The sequence below is a fragment of the Budorcas taxicolor genome, chromosome 12 (genome assembly GCF_023091745.1).
Source record: "Budorcas taxicolor isolate Tak-1 chromosome 12, Takin1.1, whole genome shotgun sequence".
Classification (NCBI taxonomy): domain Eukaryota; kingdom Metazoa; phylum Chordata; class Mammalia; order Artiodactyla; family Bovidae; genus Budorcas; species Budorcas taxicolor.
Window position 1 is genome coordinate 47,638,146 of NC_068921.1, and position 25,628 is coordinate 47,663,773.

Sequence of the window (25,628 nt, forward strand, 5' to 3'; positions counted from 1 at the left end):
TGGCATTGCCTTTCTTTGAGATTGGAATGAAAACTGACCTTTTCCAGTCCTGTGGCCACTGCCGAGTTTTCCAAATTTGCTGGCATATTGATCACAGCACTTTCACAGCATCATCTTTTAGGATTTGAAATAGTCAACTGGAATTTCATCACCTCCACTAGTTTTGCTTGTAGTGATGCTTCCTAAGGCCCACTTGACTTCATGTACCAGGATGTCTGGCTCTAGGTGAATGATCACACCATCACGATTATCTGGGTTATGAAGATCTTTTTTGTATAGTTCTTTTGTGTATTCTTGCCACCTCTTTTTAATATCTTGTGCTTCTGTTAGGTCCATTACATTTCTGCCCTTTATTGTGCCTACCTTTGCATGAAATCTTCCCTTGGTATCTCCAAGTGCCTTCAGTTCAGTTCAGTTCAGTCGCTCAGTCGTGTCCGACTCTTTGTGACCCCATGAATCACAGCACACCAGGCCTCCCTGTCCATCACCATCTCCCGGAGTTCACTCAAACTCACATCCGTCCATCGAGTCAGTGATGCCATCCAGCCACCTCATCCTCTGTCGTCCCCTTCTCCTCCTGCCCGCAGTCCCTCCCAGCATCAGAGTCTTTTCCAATGAGTCAACTCTTCGCATGAGGTGGCCAAAGTACTGGAGTTTCAGCTGTAGCAGCATTCCTTCCAAAGAACATCCAGGACTGATCTCCTTTAGAATTGACTGGTTTGGATCTCCTTGCAGTCCAAGGGACTCAAGAGTCTTCTCCAACACCACAGTTCAGTCCCTTACCAGATATGTATTTTGAAATCTTCTTTGCCAGTTCTGTGGGTTACCTTTTCACTTACTCTTTTTTTTTTTTTTAACTTATTTACTTTTGGCTGCTCAGGCTCTTTGTTGCTATGCCTGGACTTTCTCTAGTTGCAGCAAATGGGGGCTACTCTTCACCGTGGTGCATGGGCTTCTCATTGCAGTGGCTTCTGTGTTGTGCAACACAGGCCCTAGAGCTCGCAGGCTTCAGTAGTAGTAGCATGTGGGCTTATTTGCTCCATGACATGTGGGATCTTCTTGGACCAGGGATTGAAACCATGTCATCTGCATTGGCAGGTGGATTCTTAACCACTGGACCACCAAGGAAGTCCCTCTTTTCACTTTCTTGATGGTGTCTTTTGAAGTGCAAAACTTTTTAATTTTAATTCAGTCCAGTTTGTGTCTTTTGTCATTTGTACTTTTGGTGCCATATCTGAGGATCTTTTCCCAGATCCAAGTTCATGAAGATTTTCTTCTGTGTTTTCTTCTAAGAATTTATACTTTTAACCCTTTCATATAAATCTTTGATTCACTTTGAGATAATTTTTGATATCATGAAGTAAGGGCTTTGTACCTTTTTAATGTGGCTAATAGAAAATTTAAGTTGCATGTGTAGCTTGTATTATATTCTGTTGGACAAAACTGGCCTAGAACAGTAGTCTCCAAACTTTTCCTATGAATCCCTATTAAGGGGAAAAAACTGAGCGTGTACTCAGGAATATTATATGTCTGTGTGTATGTGTGTGTCTTTAGTTGCTGAATTGTGTCCAACTCTTTGTCACTCACATATATTTATATATTTATATGTACATATATATGTTGTATGCACACACTGTCACATGAAAAGTGTCTTATATGCATGCTCACTCGCTCCAGTCATGTCCATCTCTTTGTGACCTCATGGACTGTAGCCTGCCAAGCTCCTCTGTCTATGATATTTTTCTGGCAAGAATACTGGAGTGGGTTGCCATGCCCTCTTCCAGGGGATCTTCCCAACCCGGGGATCAAACTTGCTTCTCTTGCCTCTCATGTATGGCAACAGATTCTTTACTGCTGAGCTACTTGGGAAGCTCCAATCCATACCATACTGCTTTCAATTTTCTCCAGCAGATCATTCTTCACTTCTGTTTTTCCCTCTACCCAGAATGCAGTTTCTCTGCTTTGTCACTGCATTAGTTAATTTTCATTCTTCAGTGTGGCCTTTTATATTATTTAATGTACTACTATAATTTTTTTTTACTTGCCCAACTTCTTCAGTTAGCTCCTCCAGGAAGAAATTGTGAAATCCTAGTGCCTGTATAGATGATAGGTTTTTAGTAAATGTTTGTTGAAAGAGAATGTTCATGATTATTTTATTAATTAATGAATATGTTTCTTCCAACTCAGCTTGCTTTTCTGCAGTCATTGATAGTCATGATCCAGAGGGAAATAATTGCTAATTTTCTTTTTATCATTTTTAAAAAGTTTAACTGCAGGTATTATAATGATGAAATTTTTATTTATTGTTTCTCCTGAGTGTTCTGTGTGCTTAAATATTTTATTTTTTGAAGAAAAAGTATCTCATAGTATTTTTTTATTCTTGATACTATATTCTTTTTCTTTTTTCCCTAGAACAAGGACTCTTAAGGGCAATTTGAGAACTGTAACGTGATTTCTAGTAATCTGTGAGAAGATGTATTCTGCTGTCCTTACTACTGACTTGGAAGTGAATTTTTAAAGCATGATTAGTGGGTCAGTTGTAGACCAATTGTACCATAGTGGCTTTCATTTTCTAAATATTGGTCATAAACAACAATATTAGCATTCATAGTAATAGTCACAGTTGTTCCCATCAGCATCAGTTGTTAGTAAAGTTTTCTCAATCAAGTAGTGCTATGAAATATCCATTGAAATACTGTAGAACACATTTCTGGGTGATTTCAAGAAATTGTAAGATACCTTCCTTCTATTTAGAGTAGATTTTTCTCCCTCAGAATTCTCCAACCAAAAGCAGGGAAATTCAAAGTAGTGATAGCTTTGGTGTTAGGGCTTAAGCACCAGCATACCAAGAATTTCTTGAATTCAGTGGTTTGTGTTATGTGGTATTTTACGTTGATAAGTGGTATCACACCATATCTGCAGAAGAGCATTAGGCAATTCCCAAACAAAACAAAAAGCACCCAAACCGAATGAGCTGTTTAATATTATTAAACTTGATCTCTTCAAGTCATTAACTGCTTGAAAATGTTAGTAAGGGGTGACCTTTGCATCTCATTATTTTTGTGCATTCTTTATTTCATTTAATCTCATCAATAACTGTTTCTATATGATAGTGTTTGATTGTATTCTTTATACTGAACACTATACAAATATGATCCGTACTACCAACATACATTTATTAAGAAATTGCCATGTCAAAAAAGACCCTAATACTGAGTTCTGTTGGAGACAGAAAGATAAAAGAGTTAATTTTAACATGTATGGAGGATGAGAAGAAGAGAATGAAAGTATGAATGAAGATAACTGCAAAGTTTTTAAATTAACCTAATGAAAAGACACAGCTAATGATATGTAATACTGATGTTTGCAAAGATGAATCAACAGATTTAAAATGTAAACATAACATAAAATTATCATTAAAACTTATTTTATTTGAAGAAGATCTCTATCTTATTTTAAAGCCAGATTTTAGAGAACTTGATATATTTTACATTGGGGGATTGAGTATACGGTAGCCATAAACAACAAACTGAGGAAAATTCTTAAAGAGTAGGGAATACCAGACCACCCTACCTGCCTCCTGAAAAATCTGTATCCAGGCCAAGAACGGTTAGAACTGGACATGGAACAACAGACTGGTTCCATATCGGGAAAGGTTTACGTCAAGGCTGTATATTGTTACCCTGAATATTTAACTTATATGCATAGTATATCTTGTGAAATGCCGGACTGGAAGAAGCACAAGCTGGAATCAAGATTGCAGGGAGAAATATCAGAAACATGACACCACCCTTATGGCAGAAAGTGAAGGAGAACTAAAGAGCCTCTTGATGAGAGTGAAAGAGGAGAGTGAAAAAGCTGGCTTAAAACTCAGTATTTCAGAAAACTAAGATGATGGCATCCAGTCCCATCACTTTATGGCAAATAGATGGGGAAGCAATGGAAACAGTGAGAGACTTTGTTTTGGGAGGCTCCAAAATCACTGCAGGTGGTAACTCCAGCCATGAAATTAAAAGATGCTTGCTCCTTAGAAGAAAAGCTATGACCAACCTAGACAGCATATTAAGAAGCAGAGACATTACTTTGCTGACAAAGGTCCGTCTAGCCAAAGCTATGGTTTTTCCAGTAGTCATGTTATGGATGTGAGAGTTGGATTTATAAAGAAAGCTGAGCACTAAAGATGCTTTTGAACTGTGTTTGCTGGAGAAGACTCTTGAGAGTCCCTTGGACTGCAAGGAAATCCAACCAGTTCATCCTAAAGGAAATCAGTCCTGAATATTCATTGGAAGGACTGATGCTGAAGCTGAAATTCCAATACTGTGGCCACTTGATGTGAAGAAGTGATTCTTTGGAAAAGATCCTGATGCTGGGAAAGATTGAGGACAGGGGGAGAAGGGGTCAACAGAGGATGAGATGGTTGGGTGGCATCACTGACTCGATGGACATGAGTTTGAGTAAGCTCCGGGAGTTGGTGATGGACAAGGAACCCTGGCATGCTGCAATGCATAGGGTTGCAAAGAGTCGGATACGACTGAGCGACTGAAATTAACTAAACTGCAAATACCTTAAAAATCAATAAAGGAAGAAAGTAAATGAGTGACTCCCTCAGACTAAACAGGGAGTAAAGAGAGTAATGCTAATGGGTACAAATTTTTTTTGAGGGGGAGGAGTAATGAAAATATTCTAAAACTAAATTATAGTGATAGTTGTACAACTCTGTATATACTAAAACCTATTGAATTGTAAAGTTTAAATCGATGGGATTTATGGTATTGTAAATTACATATCAAGAAAATTTCATGTTGATAAAGCTGTTTTTTTGTAAAAAATGATTGTCAGGCACAGAAAGACTGTGTGTTTTCCATCTCTAACTTTAATTGGTTATTAAGGCAAAATCTTAGGTGTCGCAAGGATAGAAACTCAGATATGAGCATACCTAAGTGAGCTACCCAGTTCACTGTATAACAAAAGAACTCATCATTTTGAATAACGGGTTCTTAGAAATAGGTATATAGGGTGATATTTAGCAATTTTTTCCAGAGTTTTGTATGAATTCCTTTTTCTGATGTTCAGTTCAGTTCAGTCGCTCAGTCGTGCCCAACTCTTTGCGACCCCATGAATCGCAGCACGCCAGGCCTCCCTGTCCATCACCAACTCCCGGAGTTCACTCAAACTCACGTCCATCGAGTTGGTGATGCCATCCAGCCATCTCATCCTCTGTCGTCCCCTTCTCCTCCTGCCCCCAATCCCTCCCAGCATCAGAGTCTTTTCCAATGAGTCAACTCTTCGCATGAGGTGGCCAAAGTACTGTAGTTTCAGCTTTAGCATCATTCCCTCCAAAGAAATTCCAGGGCTGATCTCCTTCAGAATGGACTGGTTGGATCTCCTTGCAGTCCAAGAGACTCTCAAGAGTCTTCTCCAACACCACAGTTCAAAAGTAGCAATTCTTCAGCTCTCAGCTTTCTTCACAGTCCAACTCTCACATCCATACATGACCACTGGAAAAACTATAGCCTTGACTAGACGGACCTTTCTTGGCAAAGTAATGTCTCTGCTTTTGAATGTGCTATCTAGGTTGGTCATAACTTTTCTTCCAAGGAATAAGCGTCTCAATTTCATGGCTGCAATCACCATCTGCAGTGATTTGGGAGCCCCAAAAAATAAAGTCTGACACTGTTTCCCCATCTATTTCCCATGAAGTGATGGGACCAGATGCCATGATCTTCGTTTTCTGAATGTTGAGCTTTAAGCCAGTTTTTTCACTCTCCACTTTCACTTTCATCAAGAGGCTTTTTAGTTCCTCTTCACTTTCTGCCGTAAGGGTGGTGTCGTCTGCATATCTGAGGTTATTGATATTTCTCCCGGGTGTATGTTAGGAAGTATTTAAAATACAATGAAATTATTTCTTGCCTATAATTTGAGTTAGAATGAAAATATTTTTCTTCCTGTCATTGTAGAACATCCTGTCTTCTCAATTTGTGCAGATCTTGAGATTCTAGGATTAATGGACTAAGTTTATGGACTATGAAAATGTAATAAATATTAAATTTTTAAGTTTCTGGAATTACAGAACAAGCCTTTTTAGCATTTTTAGCAGTTTTTAAAACATTGTGTCCCCAGTGATTAGGAAAAACGATTTTATAGCTGAGCCTTTTTTTTTTTTTCCCATTGTGTCTTAAAAGTGGAATTGGGACATTTTTCATTTAATGTGATTATAAATACTGAAGATTACACTCAGTAAATAAGTTGTGATGTGGTGATCACAGTGTGATCTTTTAGTGATTTCTTTTAGTACAGAATCTTTACCTTTACTATTAGACATCTGTCTCTACTTTTCCTACATGTTTTCCATCTCTATTTTCAATAAAAAATCTTTTTAGTTATGTTTTTTGTTATGAAATACATTATGTTGTAAGTGCAAGGTTATTATTGTTTCAACTAATTGCCTTATTTGTTTGTAAAAGGGAAATTTTTATAAAAAATGGAGAAAAGCTGTAAATTGCTTTCTTGTGGTCTTTTCAAGCAGATATCACAATGTAACTCTCCACTTTTATAGCAACAGCTAGAAACTATTACTGTGATAATCAACATATCACAGTTGCATTATCATGAAGATTTTTTATGTTACTTTCAAAATTCTGAGTTGTTGGGATGTTGGTCTTCTACTGCTGACACCTGAGAATATTACTTGACTCTATTTTTCTGTTAATATATAAATATTATTAGGAGACGGTCAATTTTCAAGCACACAGGCACATTTTTAATGTTTGAGGTAGTAATCCTCTTTTGTACACATTGATTTTCTTATTCCATTCTCCTAGTGTCCACTTGGCAAGAAGAGTGCTTCAGTTAGAAAAACAAAACTCGTTGGTTTTAAAAGACCTGGACCATCAAAAGAACCAAGTAACACAGCTTTCACAAGAGGTAAATAACCTAAACAAATGAAACACATGTAAAGAATCACAGTGTTGATTGTAATTCCTTGTTATTCCTTTGTGTATTTTCTGAGCAGTTTCAAAATAAGCTGTTTGCTAGTACAAAATGATTTTATAGTCTATGAAAACTAACTGAATAAAGCAACTTACAGTGTATGGTAAAAACTAAGATCAAAAAAAGAGATTAAATACCCAGACTAAATATAAATGCAGGCTAGACAGACAAAGCTTTGATTTCTGTAAATATACACTGGCAAAGCAAGTTTAGCAAATTTTGGTGGCATTTTAAGTTTTAAACTAAAGCCTCATTTTTCAAATAAATTTTCTTTTTGACTTCCTTGATGAAAAATGACTTATCTATTAAACACACTTGACTGGTATACACTTAACCCCTCACAGTCTTTGATATATGATAGTTCCCAAATGATACTTACTTTTTAAAAACTCAAATTTATATTTCTTTTGCTTATCATTTTACTGTATCATTTAAAGACAATATATACATTTTACATAGTACTTCCAATCTTCTTATTTAATCAGTATCTAATTCCAATTTTCTATGCTTCTGAAATTCAAGTAATAAAACAATTCAAACCAAAGATACCACCTTCATACCATTCCCTTTACTTCCTGAGTTTCAGCATAATGAATTTTTCTATGTTAGTATTTTAGGTCTTATAATAAAGGGACTTTTAAATGAGTATATTAAAAACTATTAATATGTACCATATATTCTGCATTTGTTTGCCTACAGACCTGCTGATATTTGTCTACCTAGTGCCTTCTTTGTAATGTGCTTTTAATACTACAGCATTAGGAGGATCTTTATGCTCAAACTATTTGTGATATGATATGATGTGATATGATATGATATGGTATGATGTGATGTGATGTGTATTATGATGCCTGGAATTCATGTTCCATAAAAATATAAGGGAGGAGCTCAGTAGATAATACAAGAATCTCAAAATATTGATAATGATTGAAGCTTGGTGATGGGTACATATAGATTCAGTATTCAGTTCTGTACTTTTGTGTATATTTGAAATTCTTTCATAAGACTTACTGAGAATCAGTAACCCTAAAAAGGTTTCTACTGACTGTAGTGTATACTTTTTCCCTTGCAATTGAAAAAAGTATTAGAATTTGATATATTCCATGGATTTTACTTTTTCCTGCCTTAGAAAAATTTTCTTAAATTGGAAAAGAATTCCATAAACTAATTAGCTGAAAGGTGATAATATTAGATTGCTTCTATACTAGAATACTATTCATGATAGATGTTGAAAAAACAGGAGGGAAAGTCTGTTAGAATCTGTATTCTTTTGAGTAATTTATATATTTAAACCACGTAGGAATTTCTGAGAATTAATACAGAGATAAAAATCAACTGACTAATATTTAAATTTAACATTAATTTCTATGTTATTCAAATTATACTGAGATTATACATAAATGAATTGTCTAAATCAAAGTGCTAAAAAAGTATTCAAAATGAAAACAGATATTCCTTTTATAGCAGCTTTATTGAGTCATAATTGATGTAAACTAATCTGCACAGATTTAATCTGTACAATATAACTGACATGCATAACCATGAAATCATCACCAAAACAAAGACAGTGAACACATGTGTCGCTGCCAATGTTTCCTTGTGTCCCTTGGGAATCCCTGTCCCAGCCCTCCCCACCCCTATCCTTGTCCCTAAGCCACCACTGATTTGCATTATGTCACTGTAGACTAGTTTGCATTTCCTAGACTTTTATGTAAATTGAATATATATACATGAGCAACTCCCAGTTGCCTTATATATATATAATATGCACACACTATTTTTTTTGTCTGTCTTCTTTCATTCTGCATAATTATTTCAAGATTTGTCCATAGTCCATTCCTTTTACATTGCTGAGGAACATTCCATTGTATGAATTTACCACAGTTGTTCATCCATTCACTTCTCGATAGATACTTAGGTTATTTCTGGTTTTTACCTATTATAAATAAAGCTGATATGAACGTCCATGTACAAGTCTTTATATAAACATATGTTTCTGTTTCTCTGGGGTAAATGCCTGGGAATGGAACAGCTGGATTGTGTGGTAGGTGTCTAATGTTTTAAGAAACTGCCGAACTGTTTTGCAAATGTTCATACTATCTACTTTTCCCACTAACAGCATATGAAAGTTCTAGTTCCTCTACCTCCTTGCAATGATTTGATATGGTCAGTCTTTTTAAGTTTACCCCGTTCTCATAGTGATTTTAGTTTGCATTTTCATAATGATTCATCTTTGCTATTTGTTTGTCTTACTGGGAGAAGTGTCTGTTCAAATTTTTTGTCCATTATATCAGATTGTTTTCTTATTAGTGAATTTTGAGAATTATTTGTGTATTCTAGATACAAGTCTCTTATCAGCTATATGGTTTCCACATATTTTCTCCCACTCTGTGGCCTGTCTTTTCATCTCTTAGTGTTGTTCTTCGAAGAGCAAAAGTTTTTAATCTTGTCCATTTTTTCAGTTCACTCTTTTTTAGACTGTGTTTGGTATGTTATATCTAAAATATCTTTGCCTAACTCATGGTTAGAGTGTTTTTGTCTGTATAGTCCTGTAGATCTTTTGTAGTTTAAATTTATGATCCTTTTTTAATGTTTGTGTGGAAACGACACAGAAGAGCCAAAAAGCTTTGAACCTGAACAGAACTGGAGGACCAGTACCATCTACTTTCAAGACATTATAAAGCTACAGTAATGAAGATGATGTGGAAGTGACATAAAGACAGGGATAACTGGAACAGAGAGTCCAGGGACAGACTCACACGTAGATTTTTAACTGATTTTCAGCAAAGGTGTTCTTATTCCTTTGTGCAAATCCAAGTTTCCATCTAGCATCATATTGCTTCTGGTTGATATACTTCTTTTAACAATATTTATAAAGTAGGTCCACTGGAGATAAATTATTTTCACTTCTGTATGTTGCAAAATGTTATTTTACCTTTTTGTTGTTTGGGTTTTTTGGTCTTTCTTTCTTTTTTTTTTTTTTTTTTTTTTTTTAACATTTCTGACTGTCTATTCCTAACAAGAGTGAAGACTGAAACATATTTCTCCATTATGCTACTACAGCCAAATAAACTAGAAGGGTTCACTGGGTAGCCTTTCCCTTCTCCAGGGGATCTTCCCAACTCAGGGATCAAACCCAGGTCTCCCACATTGCAGGCAGATTCTTTACCAGCTGAACCACAAGGGAAGCCCAAGAATACTGGAGTACATAGTCTTATCCCTTCTCCAGCGGATCTCCCTGACCCAGGAATAGAACCGGGGTCTCCTGCACTGCAGGCAGATTCTTTACCAGCTGAGCTATCAGGGAAGCCCTTTTCTTTTTTTATTGGAGTAAAATTCACGTAACATAAAATTCACCATTTTAAACATTTTAAATTGTACAGTTCAATAATTTTTGTTATGTTTGTAATGTACAATCATCACCACTGTTTACTTACAGAACATTCACATCACCCAGAGAGAGACACTGAACGCACTAAGCACTTACTCCTCAGTCTCCCTTCCCTCCAGCCCCTGGAAACCACTAATGTGCTTTCTGTCTCTATGGGCCTATTCTACATACTTCATGTAAATGGAATCATGCAAAATGTGCCTTTGTGTGTCTGACTTTTAGCATAATGTTTTCAAGGTTCATATATTAATATGTTGCACCATCAGTACTTAATTTTTTTATGACTAAGTAATATTCCATTGTACAAATATTTCACATTTTGTTTATCTGTTCACCAGTGGTGGACATTTATCATTTCCATCATTTGCCTATTGTAAACAGCACTGAGCATTCATGTACATTTTTGTTTGTTTGAACACATATTTTCAGTTACGAGAACATACCTAAGAGTGGAATTACTGGGGTCACATGGTAATTCTGTTAACTTTTTGAGGAACCATGGAACTGTTTCACAGCAACTGCACCATTTATATCCCCATCAGTAATGTTCAGGGTTCCAGTTTCTCACATTCTCACCAATGCATATTTTCTGTTTTCTAGGTTTTTTTAAATTCTAGCCATCTTAGTGAGTGTGAAATGGTGTCTCGTGATTTCAATTTATATTAACCTTATAATTAATTATGTTAAGCATTATTTTGTGTGTTTATTGGCCATTAGTATATCATTTTTGCAGAAATACAAGATATACCCATTTGAATGCAGAGTTCCAAAGAATAGCAAGGAGAGTAAGAAAGCCTTTCCCAATATTCAGTGCATAGAAATAGAGGAAAACAATAGCATGGGAAAGACTAGTGATATCTTCAAGAAAATTAGAGATACTAGGGGAACATTTCATGCAAAGATGGGCACAATAAACTACAAAAATGGTATGGACCTAACAGAAGCAGAAGATATTAAGAAGAGGTGGCAAAAATACACAGAAGAACTATACAAAAAAGATCTTCATGACCCAGATAGCCATGATGGTGTGATCACTCACCTAGAGTCATTCATCCTGGAATGTGAAGTCAAGTGGGCTGTAGGAAGCATCACTACGAACAAAGCTAGTGGACATGTGGAATTCCAGTTGAGCTATTTCAAATCCTAAAAGATGACACTGTTAAATTGCAGCACTCAATATGCCAGCAAATTTGGAAAACTCAGCAGTGGCCACAGGACTGGAAAACATCAATTTTCATTCCAATCCTCAAAGAAAGGCAATGCCAAAGAATGTTCAAACTACCACATAACTGCACTCATCTCACATGCAAGCAACATAATGCTCAAAATTCTCCAAGCCAGGCTTCAACAGTACAAGAACAGTGAACTTCCAGATGTTCAAGCTGGATTTAGAAAACGCAGAGGAACCAGAGGTCAAATTGCCAACATCTGCTGGATCATCAAAAAAGCAAGAGAGTTCCAGAAAAACTTCTATTTGAGCTTTATTGAGTATGTCAAAGCCTTTGACTGTGTGGATCACAACAAACTGTGGAAAATTCTTCAAGAGATGGGAATACTAGACCACCTTATCTGCCTCCTGAGAGATCTGTATGCAGGTCAAGAAGCAACAGTTAGAATTGGACATGAAACAACAGACTGATTCCAAATTAGGAAAGGAGTACATCGAGGCTGTATATTGTCACCCTGATTATTTAACTTATATGCAGAGTACATCATGAGAAATGCTGGACTGGATGAAGCACAAGCTGGAATGAAGATTGCTGGGAGAAATATCAAAAACCTCAGATACGCAGATGACACCACCCTTATGGTGGAAAGTGAAGTAGAACTAAAGTGAAAGAGGAAAGTGAAAAAGTTGGCTTAAAACTCAACATTCAGAAAACTAAGATCATGGCATCTGGTCCCATCACTTCATGGCAAATAGATGGGGAAACAGTGAGAGAATATTTTGGGGGGGCTCCCAGAATCACTGTAGATGGTGACTCCAGCCATGAAATTAAAAGATGCTTGCTTCTTGGAAGAAAAACTATGACCAACCCAGACAGCATATTAAAAAGCAGAGTTATTACTTTGCTGACAGAGGTCCATCCAGTCAAAGCTATGGTTTCTCCAGTAGTCATGTATGGATTTGAGAGTCAGACTATAAAGAAAGTGAGCACTGAAGAATTGATGCTTTCAAACTGTGGTGGTGGAGAAGATTCTAGGAGAGTCCCTTGGACTGCAAGGAGATCCAACCAGTCCATCATAAAGGAAATCAGTCCTAAATATTCATTGGAAGGATTGATGCTGAAGCTGAATCTTCAGTACTTTGGCGATTCGAAGAACTGACTCATTAGAAAAGACGCTGATGCTGGGAAAGATTGAAGGCAGAAGGAAAAGGGGATGACAGAGGATGAGATGGTTGGATGGCATCACTGACTCAGTGGACATGAGTTTGAGTAAGCTCCAGGAGTTGGTGATGAACAGTGAAGCCTAGCGTGCTGCAGTCCATGGGGTCACAAAGAGTCGGACATGACTGAGCGACTGAACTAAAATGAGCTTTGGAGAAATGTCTACTGAAAGCCCTTGCCTATTTTTAAATTGAGTTGTTTGTCTTTTTGTTGTTGAGTCATAAATGTTCTTTATGTACTTGTTATTAAATTCTTTTAGCTATATGATTTACCAGTATTTTCTCTCATTCTGTTGGTTGTCTTTTGCTTTCTTGTTAGTTCCTTCAATCACAAAAGTTTATAATTTTGATGAAGATCAAGTTATCTGTCTTTTCTTATGTTTTTTGTGCTTCACCTTTGGAAGTTTTACAGCTTGAATTTTTATTTGTGTTTTTCATTGTGCTTTTTAATTATTTTTTAATTTAAATTATATATGTTTAATATATACAACATGATATGTATAAACATAATGAAATGGTTACTACATCTAAGCTAATTAACAAATTTCCAGATATGTCACATTTTGTTTTTCCATTCATCCATTAATGGCATTTGGGTCATTTCCATCTTTTGACTATAAATAATGCTACTGTGAACATTTGAGGATAGGCACCCTACATTTAGCTATCTATTTGAATTTTTTTTTTTTAGTATACACCGAAGAGTAGAATTGCTGGGTTCATATTTGTTTTGTTTGTTTGTTTTTATCTTTGTTTTTGAAAGATATTTTCCCTAGGTAAGAATTCAAGGTTGACTTTTTTGCTGTCTCATATTCAGTACTCTTATATTCAGTGAAAGATGTTGCTCCACTCTCTTCTAGTTTGTATTGTTTTTGCCAAGAAATGCTCTGTCGTCTTTATCGTTGTTCCTGTCTGGGAAATATGTCTTATTTTCTGGTGACTTTAAGATTTTCTTGGCTCTTGTCAGATTCCACTGTCCTGGATGAGACTTGGGCCCTAGCGCGCTAGAAATAAACTCCCTTCTTGCCTTTGAAAAAAAAAAAAAGATTTTCTTTTCACTAGGTTTAACCAATTTGACCATGATGTGACTTGCTGTTGTTCATGTTTCCTGTGCTTGGGTTTTTTCAGACTTCTTTTCTATGTAATGAGTGAGTGAGTAAATAGGGAGTGAAAGTCACTCAGTCATGTCCACCTCTTTGCGACCCATGGACTTAATTCTCCAGGCTAGAATACTGGAGTGGGTAGCCTTTCCCTTCTCCAGGGGATCTTCTCAACCAAGGGATCAAATCCAAGTTTCCCACATTACAGGCAGATTCTTTACCAGCTGAGCCACAAGGGAAGCTTCTATGTAATATGATCATCAAGTTTAGAAATGTTTCATCCATTATTTCCCCCAGTTTTTTTTTTTTCTATCCTTTTCTCTCTCTTCTCTTTGGAGACTCCATTGCACATATATTTGCCTGCTTGAGGTTGTCCTACAGTAGAACGAATGATGTTCTGTTCTTTCTTTCTTACTTTTTTTTGGCCTTTCCTTTTGGATAGTTTATCTTACTAAGTCTTCAAGTGCAGTAATATTTTCTTCTCTAATATGTAATCTGCTGTTAATCCAGTCCACTGTTTTTCATTTCACATGTTGTGGTTTTCATTTGTAGAAGTTCAGTTTGGATCTTTTTTTGTATCTTCCAGCTTTTTATTTAAGCTTTTTTTTTTTTCAAGATTTAATTTCTTGGGCATATGAAATACAGTTTAAATAATTACTGTATAAGATACCATTATCTAGTAATTCTACTATTGTGTCATTTATTGATTGATTGATTTCGTTATATATCATATTGTCCTGCTTCTCTGCACGCCTACTAATTTTTTACTGGATGCAGACATTGTGAATTTTATCTTACAGCTAAATATTTTGGAATTTCTTTAAGTTTCTGTAAGCTTTTTTTGTCAGAAACATGATTATGTTTCTTGGAAAATGTTTGAGTCTTTCAAGTCTTGCTGCTAAGCTTTTCAAAAGCAAAGAAGGGTTCATCTTAAGGCTAATTTTTCCCCCACTGATGAGACCAAAGTCTTTTGAGTACAAACTGTATATGTGTGCTCAGTCATATCCGATTCTTTGCAACACCATGGACTGCAGCCCGCCAGCCTCCTCTGTCCATGGGATTCTCCAGGCAAGAATACTGGAGTGGGTTACTATTTCCTCCTCCAGGGGATCTTCCCGACCCAGGGATTGAACCCACATCTCCTACATTGGCAGGCAGATTCTTTAACACTGCACCACATGGGAAGCCAGTTGAGTATTATACCCTATATTTTGTGAATTAGTAGATTCCTTGTTTTGGCTATTGGGAATAGTAGTATTCCGGGCCTATGTGATCTTCAGAGATTGGTCCTTTTATCTTTTCAGTGATCCTGTCTCAGTCACTGGTGGTTTTCTTTACGCACATGCACTGTTCAGTGCTCAAATGAATGTGCAGACTTCAGTGTTCACTGTCTGCACAGCTCTCTTTTATTCATTAGTCTGCCAGGTGAACTGTAACCACCTTAAGTTCTTTTTCTAGCAGCAGCTCCTTGACTCAGGGAGTTTGGCAGACTCTGCCTTGGTTCGTCCTCCCTACGGACTCTCTCTGTGCAGGAAAACGGGGCACTTGTAGGACTGGGCTCACTTTGTTTCCTGTGTCTCAGGGATCCTTGACATCCTTCACTGCTTGATGCCCAGTGTCTTCAGACTGTTACTTCATTAGCTGGTCCAGGGCAAAAGAGAAAAAAGTTAGTTGGTTTCCTTTGTGTGTGTGTGTGTGTGTGTGTGTGCCCACCTAATTCCCAAGAAACCACTAAGTTAGTTACAAGTGTTGATGTTATTAAACAGTAGAAAATCTAGGCTAAATGATAAAGCATGCCACATTACCACCCTCAAGAACTGGTCTTCATTCACCACCTTAAACCCTGATTCTTGTTCTTTGTAGTCATTCAGTAAATATTTATCAAACACCTACTTTATTCAACCACTAATGAACAAAAGAGGCACATGGTCTTGCCTCCTTAGTGTGTACAGCCTCATTCACTAAGGCCTTGTTTTCTCTTGTAAGCACTTACATATTTATCTGTTATAGCTAACTTAATTTTGGAAAACTGACTTTGAAAAGAACATGCACAATCTCAAGTGACCAAATGGCAAGATTTAGTTGCCTGGAATTTTGTACCTAGGAGGCACTTGATGAAATCCAGGTAATTTGTTACAAAACTTTAGGTTGCTAGATTTCAGAGAGATTGCAAGATGCAGAGGTAGAATAAAGCAGATCTATATGTACCAACTATAAGAGATACTCGTAAGGTCTTGATACATTTTTTAAAGGAAGATTGCAGAATATTATGTATTGTGTTCCTCTATTTGGATGTGTGTGTGTGTGTGTGTGTGTGTGTGTGTGTGTGTGTGTAAAGGGTGGGGTTGTATTTCTGTTAAAGCCTAGAGAAAAAGTTTAGAAGATATACAACTGTCATGCCAAAGGCACACAAATACCAGTATGCGTGCATTCTTGTTGTCATTGTTCAGCTGCTAAGTTACGTCCGACTACAACCCCTTGAACTACAGCATGCCAGGTTTCCCTGCCCTTTACCATGTCTCGGAGTTTGTTCAAACTCATGTCCACTGAGTCAGCGATGCCTTCCAACCATCTCATCCTCTGCCACACCCTTCTCCTCTTGCCCTGAGTCTTTCCGAGCACCAGGGTCTTTTCCAGTGAGTCAGTTCTTTGCATCAGGCGGCCAAAGTATTGGAGCTTCAGCTTCAGCATCAGTCTTTCCAATGAATATTCAGGGTTGATTTCCTTTAGGATTGACTGGTTTGATCTTTTTGCTGTCCAAGGTACTCTCAAAGAGTGTTCTCCAACATCACAGTTCAAAAGCATCAGTGCTTCGGCACTCAAGCTTCTTTATGGTCCAACTCGCACATCCATACATAACTACTGGAAAAGCCATAGCTTTAAGTATACAGACCTTTGTTGACAAAGTGATGTCTCTGCTTTTAAATATGCTGTCTAGGTTTGTCATAGTTTTTCATTCAAGGAGCAAGCATCTTTTAATTTCATGACTGCAGTCACTGTCTGTAGTGATTTTCATTATGAATATAAAATAAACTTTATTTGGGTAAACTTAAAATCAGAGAATTAACAGAGTTTATACCAACATCCAAGTTCTCTTCCCACAGATAAGTGAGCTTAGACCTAGCATGGAAGGTCTGGATGCACCGCAGATAGGCCTCTAATAGAGATCCCAAAACACTGTGCACATTTAAAGTGAAAGAGGATAATAGGAAGGACTTTCTTTATGGTCCAGTGGCTAAGATTCCCAATGCAGGGGGCCTGGGGTTCGATCCCTGGTAGGGGAACTAGATCCCAAGTGCCACAACTAAGAGTTCACATGCTGCAACTAAAGACCCTGCATGCTGCAGCTGAGACGTGGTGCAGCCAAATAATAAATTTTAAAAAAGAAGGTAGGGAACATCTCAGTGACTGTCCCAGTGGGAGAGGGAGAGTTACTGCTCCTATCAGCCTGTTCAGATGCTGTTCCTATCAGTGTTAGAGGATGTGAGCCTGCAGGACCCCCCATGTTTGTCTCTCTAACATCAAGCAGGCCTTACCACTGGGACTGGGAGTAGAAGTGAGGAACAACTAACTGTTACTGCATGCATCTGTCAATTGTTTGGATTCATTTACACTCATAAAAGATTTTTTAAAAGCATAGATTTGGTCATCGATATATTTTCTAGCTCATAATAGGTATGAAGAAAATGTTGACCCATTAGATAGATCATTAACTTAACCCATCCACCAAACATAGGTAGCTTTATAAAGATTATAAAGATAAGTAGCAAAATCCTATCTTTTAAATATATCTGTAAACAAAGATTACATTCCAGCAATATTCTTTGTACCAAAAATTTCATTGCCTAGTGTGTACATATGTGTACATGAAGACCCATACATACATGCTTCAGTATGCTTATGATACATGCATGGAGACATTTGGAATGATGCATACCAAAAGATGTCATTGATGTTGGTTATTATTGTGGAAAAGGCACTGACGTTCCAGGATGGATGGAAGAGATCTTTCCGTTAATACTCCCTCTCTGAACTTTGAATTACTTACTGTGTGTATGTGATACGCCCTGTCTCTCTCTCTCTCTCCCCTTTTCTTCCTCGCTGCCTCCATTTCTTTACCAAGAACAAGTGTATTAAAGAAATATGGAAGTGTTACGGAATATCAGAAAAGGGATTTGCTATAGGAAAAATTCAAAGCATCTACAAATGTAATGTGGGATTTTGAAGCATTAATACTGAGAAAAGGAAATAGGAAAGGTGTCTAATGTCTGCCCAGATAAGGAAAAATTATGTGGCAGAAGGAGTTTTTACTTAATGGAGTCTTTGTAATGCTTGTCAGTATATTTTAGTTTCTTCCAGTGACCTTAGGAAACATGATTCCCACAAACATAATAAATGTATCTATCTATATCAGAAGATGGAGAAGGCAATGGCACCCCACTCCAGTACTCTTGCCTGGAAAATCCCACAGACGGAGGAGCCTGGTAGGCTGCAGTCCATGGGGTCGTGAAGAGTCGGACATGAATGAGCAACTTCACTTTCACTTTTCACTTTCTTGAATTGGAGAAGGAAATGGCAACCCACTCCAGTGTTCTTGCCTGGAGAATCCCAGGGACGGGGGAGCCTGGTGGGCTGCCATCTATGGGGTCGCACAGAGTCGGACACGACAGAAACGACTTAGCAGCAGCATGTGAGAAGAACATTTGCCTCTGTCCTCTGAGTACCTGACTTGAGAAATTGGGAGGGTTGTTCCACCAGCATTCTGGTTGAGCCCGGGCTCTAGGAAGGAGTCTATAGTACACACGACTCCTACAGCCCCACCTCAGCATTTTAAAGGAGGAGATTCACATGCCAACCCCAGCCCTAAAACTACACAGTCAACATTTCCCACCATATTTCTAAGACTCCACTAATATGAAAGGGAAAAAAAAAGTTCCACTATATTTTGTATCACTGAAGAGTCAAAGGGCTTCCCAGGTGGCTCAGTGGTAAAGAATCTGCCTGCAATGCAGGAGAAATGAGTTTGATCCCTGAGTCAAGAATATCCCCCAGAGAGGAAATGGCAACCCATTCCAGTATTCTTGCCTGAAAACTTCCATGGACAGAGGAGCTTGGAGGACTGCAGGCCATGGGGTTCCAAACAGTCCATGGGAGAGCAACTGAACATGCATGCAAAAAGTCAAAAGTAGATGATACTGCCAGTTAAAGTGTGATACAGTGCTTTATTATCACTTCAATTTTTCTTCTAATTTTAGACAAACATTCTTTAGACAATGATTTTTATCATATATTATACAATTCTGTTTCTGCGCTTTTCTTCTAACACAAACTTTTAGTGGTGAATCACATTATCATCTTTCTGAAGACATTTTTATGGCAGTTAAAACTCAACCAATGAAGGGTTATCCAGAACTCAATTGAAACTACAGTGTAAACAACTAAGACCAGATTTGTTGATGTGCAAGCAGGGCCGATAGCGATTCTAAGATGTGTCCCAGTTTCATAAAAAGATGGAAACTAGTGTGATTTATTGAGTCCCTTTGCTTGGGAAAGTTTGTTGATACTTAAAATTCTTCCATAAAGACCAGTGGTTTTATTTCACCAGTAGAAATGCAAAGCTTAGAAAGTAAACATGTGGATGAAGTACTATGTTGCTTACAATTTTTTCACAGTTTTTAAAGGTTTGTTCCATTTATGGTTAATAATATATTGGCTATATACCCTGTATTTTACAGTATCTCCTCGTGGCTTACTTACTTTTTACATAATTGTTTGTACCTGCTAATCCCTACTCTCCCTGTCCCTCTCCCTGCTGATAACCATTACTTTTTTCTCGGTATCTATGAGTCTGTTTTCTTTTTGTTATATTCATTAGTTTGTTTTATTTTTTGGTTGCCACATACAAGTGATGACATATAGTATTTGTCTTTCTCTGGCTTATTTCACTTAGCATAAATAGCCTCTAAATCCATCCATGTTGTTGGACGTGGCAAAATGTTCTTTTTATGGCTGAGTAGTATTCCATTGTATGTATATACCACTTCTTTTCTTTCTCTCTCTCCTATTTTTTAATTGGAGGATAATTGCTTTACAATATTATGTTGGCCTCTGCCATACATCAACACGAATAAGCCACAGGTATACATATGTTCTGTCAAATACAGTTTAATTCATCAGTCCATCAAAAGTCTTTCATCCACCCAAAACTCTCCTCCAGGCTGTAGATCATTATTTCCTGTTTTAAAATGTCCATTTCTTCCCAGAAAATGTCCAGATTCTTTAGCATGGTCAGTTCTTTAGCATGGCCATAGAAACCCAATTCAGTCCAGTTTAACCTTTGTCATCCTTGTCTTATGTTATCTTTCTCTCCCCACGTCCTTGCTTACATCCACCTCCCCCACCAAATAATGTGTCCTTTGCTCCCACTACATCCACTTTGTTACCCTCCTGCTTTGAAGTCTCCTCCATTTCCTTTTGTTTCTGTGTTCCATCAATGTCAACAAACCCCAGAGTTCTTCTTCTTACTAAGATGGGCATCTTACCTCGTCTTGTTTTATGGCTTCAGCATGAAGTAGCCCTTTTGGTGTAGGCCTTTTTTACTAAGCCAGTTGTATATGTGGAAATATATATAATCATAATTCAAACAGTACAGAAGGAGAATTCAGCAAATACCAAGTCTTCCCTACTCAGCTCACCCCATCTCTGAACATCTCTCTACTAAGTGTCCTGCTTCAGTGGCAGTGACTTAGTACAATCTCTTATCTCTCATCTGAATTATTTTAGTAAGCATCTGCTTCACCTTCCTTTCTATTCTTTAAGCCCTCTGCCTTGTTGCCAGAGTGCTGTTTCTAAATATAAATCTGTTTTTCTTTCTTCCACAGTCAGAGCTGTCTGTTTCCTAAGAATAATGATATATAAAAGTGTCCATTATCCGAGCCTTGCCTGCCTACCCAATTTCCTCTTACATTACACAACACAGACACACACCCCCCACTATGCTCCCCCCATACATAACTACTTGTGCTTTACTTGTAATTCTCCAAGCATTCAATGATATTTTATGTCACCATGCTTTCGCACATTCTAGTCTGCCCAGCATACCCTTGTCTACATCACAGATACTTGTCTTTCAAGATCAGTTTCAAGTATCACCTATGTCTTCTAAGCCTCTTCTGAACCCCAGGTAAAAGTGGCTTACATATCCCCATCATGCCATATATACCTCTCTCTCTCTCATATGTGTATATATATATACCTATATATGTGCACACACCCACATGTCCATATAATTAGTGACCTGGCTGTCTGTAAGCTTTATGTATAGTTTTTATTGGTCTGAGTATTTCTACCATTTAGTACAGTTCTTATTTCTAGTAGGTAATAAATAAATATTTGTTGAAGGATTAGTTTCCAGTTTTGATGGGACAAAGTATGCTTTTTGTTATGTACTGAACAAGAGATGAGTATATATATCATCTCTACCCACCACCACCATGAAAAAAAATGCTCCAGTTGCATCAGTAGAATCATCAACCTTTATTAAAAACACTGTGGAGTTTTTTCTTTTGCCTTGTTGTTTTAGGGTGAAATGGCTATAAAACTAAGAGCTGAGTAATAAAAAGGTATAATAAAGGTAAGAACATCTTACATGTCTGTAGCATTTAAATCATATGCTGCTATATTCATTTGCCATTAGATTATGAAAACCATGGGCTTTCGGGTGGGACAGACTGAGTTAATCTGTCTCTAGGCGAGTTATTTAAACCTCAATTTTTTGATGCGTAAGGTAGGAGTAATAATACTATATCCATATTTGCCCTAAGAATTAGAGATAACCCAATCTGAGATAAGCACCTAGCACACTGACCTGTTAAATCACTCTGTAAATGCTGACAGTTTAGGTATTTGTTTGTTTGGTTTTTATCCTTCATATCATGTATTTTTCTCTTGGCCATAGTATTGATGAAATAAATATTTTATTAATAAAGATAGCATGTTTTAAAAGAAATAGTAGTTGCATCATTGGAGTTCATTGTGCTTATTTTGCCTGTATGAAAATATTCAAAAGGAACTATCTGAATGAATTTTAACACAATATAATAAGATTTTTTAATGATAATATAAGTAATTTCTATGAAGAGATGTATGGTATGAAAACTGCAGTTCTAAAGAGTAGTAAGCTGCTCTTAATTGAAAAAGTATATTTAATTGCATACAGACATAGCATTTTAGGAGCAGTATGCAAAACTGCATTTTTTTTTTTTTTGCATGTTTTAAAACTGATAAAAACTTCAGAATAACCAGAATTTTTATGTTTAGAGAATATGAATTACTAATAAAAATTCAACTAGTTTGTTGAATCATTGTATAGAAAAGAGTTAAATAGCAATAATATAAATAAGATAATTAACAGCACCAATAACATAGTCTTTATTAGAAATTTTAAGTAGATACTTTTATAAAATCAAAATTATTTGGGGAATAAATAATAATAATGGCTAGCAATATCAGAGAAGAATGAAAGAATCAGAAAAATGACTCAGATGCAAAGTCTGTCCAGTTCACTCAGGTTCCTGGTGAATATGGTATTTGTCTTAGTAACATACTGCAAACTGTAACATGTGATCCCTCCACTTCTCAGACCTAAAAGATCTGATCTAAAAAGATCACTTTTCACCAAGTGATCAAACTGTCAGTAAACTGGCTCCAAAGTTGACCTGCAACAGATTTGGGTTTTGATGGATTTGAATATAAACTTGATCCTTTTTAATTAAAGATATAACTACCACATGGACAAATAACTGTTACCTTTTTTTGACCGTGACCTATAGTAAGAAGTGTATCTTGATATCATCCCAGTATGTACATATGTATGTATATTTGCTTGTGTGTGTGTGAATATATAGGTGTGTGTGTATCTAAAATGATTTTCCCAACACAGCGAATACCCTTACCACATTCTGTTAGTTGCTATTCTGTTCTGTTTCTTTTTTCTTTTAATACTGTTTGCAACCCACAATGTGAAAACACTCATCTGGACAGGCATGTAACACATTTTTTCTTCTTAAGTCAGCCTTCTTGAGAAATCAGTTTAGGGGTTAAAAAGAAAGGAAAGGTGAAGAAGTAAAATTGAGTAAAGCATGTTAGAGAAATAGGGAGTTCTGGTATGACTGTAATATAAAAATGTGTAAGCTTCCCAGTTGTATGTACCTACCATCTTCAGGAGCAATGCTAATCTAATCTCTCTATCATTTTGAATTAATAGAGTAATGGTGAAGCAGTTGTCATACTTTTCTGTATTTTTGTTCTGGCCCTTTTCAGTCAGTTTTTTCCATTTTTTCAGCATTACCCCTTGAACAGTCTTGAACAGATTCACTGTGGTTTCTGCCATTGGTTGGAATTAGTACCATTTACAGATGTGAATAATTTCAGTCTGTAACTTTTCCTCCAGATTATTTAGAATACATACATATGACTGTGGATCAGAGAACCCCATTATTTACCTTCTTTATCAAGCCTTTATCTTCCCAAAAAGGCAGCCCTCTAATTCCAGGGTGATTCCTTTCTTAAAATAAATCTTGTTTTAAACTTTATTGAGTTTTTCAAAGGCCTCATTTCCGTGTTTTAACATTTTCATCACTAAATTGCAGGTATTATTCCTGACAAACTCCCAACAAATAGCAGGATTTTCCATTATAGAAACTATGTTACTTTTCCCCCCCAAAAAATTTGTTTCCTTATGACTCTTCACAACAGAAAGGACTATGTTAGAAAAATCTATAAAGGTAATGTTATTATAAAATGTTTTACTCTATTCCATGCCATTCAACCAAGCATAAGACATAAGCTATTTTAGTAAATGACTTTGTCAAGTGTTAGATAGTATTGATATGAAATTGTCTGCCAGCAAATATGTATTAAATGCCAACTGTGTGCCAGGCATTGCTCTAAGCCCTGGGAATAATCAGTGGAGAAGACAGACAAAAATTCCTGCCCTTGCCCTTTGGAGCTTTCGTTCTACTGAGCGGAGAAACAAGAATATTTTGCAAGTAAAAGATATACTCAAGTTATATAATGGAAGTTAGAACTCAAGTTATATAATGGAAAGTAAAGCAGGGAAGAGGATAGTGATTATGACTGCCTATAGTTACACATGGACACACAGAAGACATAAAATGAGTGCCATGGTTCTCATGTAGCTTCTGAAAGTGGCCAAAGCAGCAGGGAAACCACCACAGGGCCTCTTAAGTCCCACGTCAACATCAGTGCCCAGGGAGAAGCAGTCAGATGTTTTTAGGATGGGAGAATGGCTGTGAAGCAGATTTCTTTGTGGTAAATTGGTCACATTTCTTCACTGCTTGTATGTGTGCCTATGCATGCATGCTTCTAGCCACATTCTTTATTTGGGGGAAAGTAAGGTGATAGATAGAGTGCCTGATGAACTATGGAATGAGGTTCATGACATTATACAGGAGACAGGGATCAAGACCATCCCCATGGAAAAGAAATGCAAAAAAGCAAAATGGCTGTCTGGGGAGGCCTTACAAATAGCTGTGAAAAGAAGAGAAGCGAAAAGCAAAGGAGAAAAGGAAACATATAAGCATCTGAATGCAGAGTTCCAAAGAACAGCGAGAAGAGATAAGCAAGCCTCTTCAGCAATCAATGCAAAGAAATAGAGGAAAAGAACAGAATGACGATCGCTAGTGATCTCTTCAAGAAAATTAGAGATACCAAGGGAACATATCGTGTGAAGATGGGCTCGATAAAGGACAGAAATGGTATGGACGTAACAGAAGCAGAAGATATTAAGAAGAGGTGGCAAGAATACACGGAAGAACTGTACAAAAAAAATCTTCACGACCCGGATAATCACAATGGTGTGATCACTAATCTAGAGCCAGACATCCTGGAATGTGAAGTCAAGTGGGCCTTAGAAAGCATCACTTCGATCAAAGCTAGTGGAGGTGATGGAATTCCAGTTGAGCTATTTCAAATCCTGAAAGATGATGCTATGAAAGTGCTGCACTCAATATGCCAGCAAATTTGGAAAGCTCAGCAGTGGCCACAGGACTGAAAAAGGTCAGTTTTCATTCCAATTCCAAAGAAAGGGAATGCCAAAGAATGCTCAAACTACCACACGATTGCAGTCATCTCACATGCAAGCAAAGTAATGCTCAAAATTCTCCAAGCCAGGCTTCAGCAATACGTGAACCATGAACTTCCTGATTTCAAGCTGGTTTTAGAAAAGGCAGAGGAACCAGAGATCAAATTGCCAACATCCGCTGGATCTTAGAAAAAGCAAGAGAGTTCCAGAAAAACATCTATTTCTGCCTTATTGACTATGCCAAAGCCTTTGACTGTGTGGATCACAATAAACTGGAAAGTTCTGAGAGAGATGGGAATACCAGACCACCTGACCTGCGTCTTGAGAAACCTGTATGCAGGTCAGGAAGCAACAGTTAGAACTGGACATGGAACAACAGACTGGTTCCAAATAGGAAAAGGAGTCCGTCAAGGCTGTATACTGTCACCCTGCTTATTTAACTTAGATGCAGAGTACATCATGAGAAACGCTGGACTGGAAGAAACACAAGCTGGAATCAGGATTGCTGGGAGAAATATCAATCACCTCAGATATGCAGATGACACCACCCTTATGGCAGAAAGTGAAGAGGAACTAAAAAGCCTCTTAATGAAAGTGAGAGAGGAGAGTGAAAAAGTTGGCTTAAAGCTCAACATTCAAAAAACGAAGATCATG

The 25,628-nt window shown here is 37.2% G+C and overlaps 1 protein-coding gene across 1 annotated transcript in view; it reads left to right on the forward strand.

Annotated features, from left to right (window-relative positions):
• PIBF1 (progesterone immunomodulatory binding factor 1) overlaps positions 1-25,628 on the forward strand; it is a 229,527-nt gene that overhangs the window by 150,469 nt on the left and 53,430 nt on the right. The window contains exon 13 of the mRNA XM_052650146.1: positions 6,822-6,924. Within this exon, the coding sequence (XP_052506106.1) occupies positions 6,822-6,924 (103 nt within the window). The remainder of the gene's footprint in view (positions 1-6,821; positions 6,925-25,628) is intronic.